At 44.9% G+C, this 5,774-nt stretch overlaps 1 protein-coding gene across 1 annotated transcript; it reads left to right on the top strand.

The window, feature by feature from the left end:
- The first annotated feature begins 575 nt into the window (after window positions 1-575).
- LOC138879017 (uncharacterized) lies at window positions 576-2,547 on the top strand. The gene is made up of 4 exons (XM_070158588.1): window positions 576-729; window positions 847-1,433; window positions 1,545-2,422; window positions 2,490-2,547. The coding sequence occupies exons 1-4, from the start codon at window positions 576-578 to the stop codon at window positions 2,545-2,547; spliced, it is 1,677 nt and encodes a 558-aa protein (XP_070014689.1).
- The last annotated feature ends 3,227 nt before the right edge of the window (window positions 2,548-5,774 follow it).

The following is a 5,774-nucleotide window of genomic DNA, read 5'->3' as shown; positions in this document are numbered from 1 at the left end:
TGTCGGAGGATGCATTGAGATTGAGGATTTTTCCGTTCTCTCTTCGGGGTAAAGCGTTGGATTGGTTAGAAAGGCTCCCCAATTATTCCATCATAACGTGGGATGAATTAGCAGACAAATTCATTTCCAAGTTCTTTTCTCCAAGTCACACGGCGGCTCTTCGGGATAAGATTCTAGCTTTCAAGCAAGAGCCGACGGAACCTTTGTATGAGATATGGGAAAGATTTAGAACTATGGTGAAAGAGTGCCCAAACAATGACATGAACGATGTGATGATTCAAAAAACGTTCTACAGGGGCATAAATACAACAAACCAATGTATTGTGAATCAATTGGCCGGTGGAAATTTTATGAAGCTTCCATACAATGAAGCTTGTGATGTCTTAGATGAAATGGACGATACTTCTTTGGCATGGCAAAGTCGGGCAAATGTTCCTCAAGGTAATCCTAATGTTATACATTTGCATAAGGAATTACATGACCACGGCCAAGCCATTGCCGAACTTACAACAACAATGAATCAATTGGCGAAGGCGTAATTGCAACAAGTCCAAAACCCGCGCCAAGTCAACTCCATGGAAGGAGTGAATATGTTGAAAAGGAGGCAAAGAGGACAACAACCTCAAGGAGATTGTGAGAACTATGATGATGGAAATGGTTTTTCGAATGAGTGCTATGATGATCAAAGTGAGGAGGTTCAATATGTCAATAATTACCAAGGCAACCGAGGCAACTCTTCGAACCAATGGAGACCCCAAGGGAATTGGGGCAATCAACAAGGTGGTAATTGGAACAATAACAACAACCAAGGAGGAAATTGGGGGAACAACAATTTGGGTAATCAAGGGAATTGGAACGGGAACAACAACAACAATTGGAACAACAACAATGGTCAAGGTGGGTGGAATAACAATGGTGGTCAAGGAAATCAGGGGAAAGGTTTTCAAAGGCCCCTGATGTATCAACAACCGAACAACCCGTCTCCGTTTCAATCTCAAGGGTCTAGTTCTTCGGGTAATGTCTTGGGTCGAATCGAAAACATGTTCGAGCAAATGATGAAAAAGAACCAAGACTCCGATGCTCAATTGGCCTCCCATAACACTTCTATCCGTAACTTGGAAGTACAACTTGGCCAAATCTCTCAATCTCTCAACACTCGCCCAAAGGGTTCTCTACCAAGTGATACGGTAGTAAACCCCAAGGGTGGGCACAACAATCATGTGATGGTGGAAACTACGCGAAGTGGGAGAGGCGGTGATGTGCATGCCTCAAGAGGAAATCAAGTTATGGTGGATGAAGAGGAGTTGCGGGATGATGATATACCTTTGGTGGTTGAGGATGTAGTTGAACCAAATGTGAACAATGATGTGCGTATTGAAATTGATGAGGTTGAGGAGGAGACACAAGAGGCTGTGAACCCGTCTAGGGAACACGTGATTGATATGCCCGAACTGGTGGTGCCCAAAGCCAAGGCACCCTTGCCTAGACCTCCTCCGCCATATCCTCAAAGGTTGGCCAAGCAAAAGGGTGACAACCAATTCAAGAAATTCATTGAGATGATGAAAAGTTTGATTATCAACGTGCCTCTAGTGGAGGCACTCGAGCAAATGTCGGGGTATGCAAAATTCATGAAGGATTTGGTTACTAAAAAGAGATCAATGGAGTGTAAGACAATCAAGATGACTCATCAAGTGAGTTCTATTTTACATTCTATGGCTCCAAAACTTGAGGAACACGGAGCATTCACTATACCTTGTACCATCGAAAGTGCCAACTTTGCAAAAGCCGTTTGTGACTTGGAGGCGAGTATAAACTTAATGCCATATTCGGTCTTCAAGACCTTGGGAATCAGACAACCTTGTCCAACTTCAATGAGGCTTCAAATGGCAGATCGATCAATGAAGCAACCCTTGGGTATAATTGATGATGTCCCTGTTCGTGTTGATAAATTTATCTTGCCGACCGACTTCGTCATATTGGATTGTGAGGTGGACTTTATAGTCCCTATTATTCTTGGGAGACCTTTCCTAGTTATGGGGAAGGCTTTGGTGGATGTTGAGGCGGGAGAGTTGACGTTCCGTGTTGGTGATGAAAAGGTGGTATTCCATGTGTGCAAGTCTATGAGGCAACCAAATAGCACCGAGGTGTGTTCGTTTATGGACATTGTCACGGCGGTGATAGTGGATGACACAAGCGCAATGATTAATGTTGAGGATCCACTTGAGGCCGTGCTTTTGAATATGGATGTCAATGATGATGTCGGGAGAGTGGAGTGTGTAAACGCATTGCATGGTATGGGTTCGTATTCTTATGAGCCTAGGAAGTTATCCTTGGATCTTGAGAATCGCAAAACTCCACCAACCAAGCCATCTATTGAGGAGCCGCCGGTGTTGGAGCTGAAACCATTTCCTCCTCACCTCAGGTATGAAATTTTGGGCCCTAATTTTACTTTGTCTGTTATTCTTTTATCTTGTTTAACTAACGTGCAGGTTGACGCCACCTTGGTGGTTCTACAAAAGCGCAAGAGGGCGATTGGATGGACATTGACCGATATTCGGGGTATAAGCCCCGCCTTTTGCATGCATAAGATCATATTGGAGTAGGATGCTAGGCCTTCACTTGAACATCAAAGGAGACTCAATGAAGCTATGCAAGAAGTGGTTAAGAAAGAAGTTGTCAAGTGGCTTGACGCTGGTGTGGTGTACCCCATTTCTGACAGTTCATGGACTTCTCCGGTGCAATGTGTACCGAAGAAGGGTGGGATGACGGTGGTGACCAATGACAACAATGAACTTATTCCTACTCGTACTGTGATGGGTTGGAGAGTGTGTATGGACTACCGGAAGCTTAACAAGGTGACTAGAAAAGATCATTTCCCATTGTCGTTCCTTGACCAAATGCTTGATCGTCTTGCGGGCCGGGTGTTCTATTGTTTTTTGGATGGTTACTCGGGGTACAATCAAATTCTCATTGCCCCGTAGGACCAAGAGAAGACTACTTTTACATGTCCTTATGGCATATTCTCTTTCTCTCGAATGCTATTCGGACTGTGTAATGCTCCGGCGACCTTCCAACATTGTAGGATGGAAATTTTCACCGACATGGTGGAAGATATATTGGAGGTCTTCATGGATAATTTTAGTGTGGTTGGGGACTCTTTTGGAGAATGCTTGCAAAATTTGGACCGAGTGTTGGCCCGGTGTGAAGACACGAACCTAGTTCTCAATTAGGAGAAGTGTCATTTTATGCTAGAAGAGGGTATTGTGTTGGGTCACAAGATTTCGAAGAGAGGTATTGATGTTTATAAGGCAAAGATCGAGGTGATTTCGAGGCTTCCTCCCACTACTTCTGTCAAAGGGGTGAGGAGTTTTCTTGGGCACGCGGGTTTCTACCGAAGGTTCATCAAAGATTTTTCTAAGGTAGTTAACCCGTTGTGCAAGTTGCTAGAGAAAGATGCCAAATTTGTCTTTGATGAGAAATTCATGGAGGCTTTCGAGCTTCTAAAACACAAGTTGACAACTACCCCTATCATTACCGTACCAAATTGGAGCTTGCCTTTTGAGCTCATGTGTGATGGTAGTGACGTTACGGTGGGGGCGGTTTTGGGCCAAAAAATCAACAAGATATTCTATCCGGTGTACTACTCAAGCAAGACAATGAATGAAGCTCAAAGGAATTACACAGTCACCGAGAAGGAATTGTTAGCTATTTTTTTTGCCATGGAAAAGTTCCGACCGTACCTTATGGGGCCAATGTGATTATCCATACCGATCATGCCGCCCTTAGGTATTTTATAACCAAGAAAGATTCCAAGGTGAGGTTGATGAGATGGGTGCTACTTCTTTAGGAATTTGATTTAGAGATTGTGGACCGAAAAGGGAGTGAAAATCAAGTGGCGGACCACTTGTCCCGTTTGGAGGAGGAGGGGAGGCCTTGTGACGGCCTTGAGATTAATGATGCATTTCCTGATGAACGACTCCTCGCGGTGTCAATGCATGATATGTCATGGTTTGCCGACATCGCCAACTATCTTGTTACCGGTATAATCCCGTATGAGCTCTCTTCTAGCCAAAGGGAGAAGCTCAAGCGGGATAGCTTGGATTACTATTGGGATGAGCCTTATCTTTTCACGATTTGCACCGATGGTGTGATTCGTCGATGTGTCCTGGAAGAAGAGCAGTTGAGTATTTTGGTGGCTTGTCACTCCTCTCCCTATGGTGTCCATCATGGCGGGGCGAGGACGGCTTCTAAGGTGCTTATTTGCGGATTCTATTGGCCTTCCTTGTTTAAAGACGTCGGTGATTTTGTCAAGAGATGTGATGAATGCCAACGAGCCGGTGGGATTTCTAAAAAGGATGAGATGCCCCTTAATACAATTCTAGAGGTTGACATTTTTGATGTTTGGGGTATTGACTTTATGGGTCCTTTCGTGAGCTCTTGTGGGAACACATATATCTTAGTGGCGGTGGATTATGTTTCAAAATGGGTTGAAACCATGGCTTTGCCCAACAATGAAGCCCGAAGTGTGGTGGCATTTCTGAAAAAGAGTATCTTTACAAGGTTTGGCACTCCATGTGCTATCATTAGTGATGGTGTATCGCACTTTTGCAATCGAGCCTTTGACTCGTTGCTTGCCAAGTATGGAGTAAATCACAAGGTGACCACCCCCTATCATCCTCAAGCAAGTGGCCAAGTGGAAGTTTCCAACTGAGAGATTAAGAGTATCTTGTCCAAAACTGTCAATGTTAATAGGACCGACTAGTCGAGAAAATTGGATGATGCTCTTTGGGCCTATCGGACGACCTACAAGACTCCAATTGGTATGTCGCCGTACCGGTTGGTGTTTGGGAAGGCTTGTCATCTCCCGGTGGAATTGGAGCACAAAGCTATGTGGGCCTTGAGGAAGTTGAATTTGGAATGGGATGTTGCGGCGAATCTCTGGGTTGAGCAACTCAATGAGCTTGACGAGTTTAGATTTCATGCCTACTCCAGCTCGTCCTTGTATAAGGACAAGATGAAGTACCTTCACGACAAATATGCCCGGGGAAAGGAATTCAAGGTTGGTGACATGGTTCTTCTTTTCAACTCCCGGTTGAGGTTATGCCCGGGAAAGCTAAAGTCTAAGTGGAGTGGTCCTTTTGAAGTTGTTGGTGTAACCCCATTTGGTGCTATTGACCTCAAGAACAAAAATGGTAAAGTTTTCCGTGTCAATGGGCATCGCATCAAGCATTATTTTGGGAAGTTTGATGACAGCCATGTGGTGGCGCTCATGCATTTGAAGTGATAATGATGGTAACATGCGTCGTGCCGCGACGTTAAATCAGGCGCTTCTTGGGAGGCAACCCATGTTTTTTTCTTTCTCTTTGATTTTCTTTGTAGATTAGGACTTTTGAGCTAATGGTTTGTGAGATGTTGCAGGGATTGTATCAAAGCAGTGCAAAACAAAGTGTAAAAATGCATAGTCTCTGAAGATTACCAGTGCGGCCGTGGTCACAATTGTGCGGCCCGCACTGGTATGAGCTGAAAGTGACTGGTCTCTGAAGTTTACCACGTGGCCACGGTCATTTTTCTGCGGTCCGCGGTGGTTTCACGCGGCCGCCTCCCAATTGTGCGGTCCGCGTGGGCTTTGTTTTGCAAGGGTTCAAAATTATACCTAGCGCTGCCCGCGGTCATTTTCACGCGGCCGCGCTGGTAGGTAAGATCGGGGCCCCACAGTTTTCTATAAATAGGGACCTTAGGCCTCATTTTACACTTTTGGCAAATTTGAACTCTTG

This window comes from Nicotiana sylvestris, chromosome 10 (assembly GCF_000393655.2).
Source record: "Nicotiana sylvestris chromosome 10, ASM39365v2, whole genome shotgun sequence".
Lineage (NCBI taxonomy): Eukaryota > Viridiplantae > Streptophyta > Magnoliopsida > Solanales > Solanaceae > Nicotiana > Nicotiana sylvestris.
This window is presented reverse-complemented; position numbering and strand designations above follow the sequence as displayed.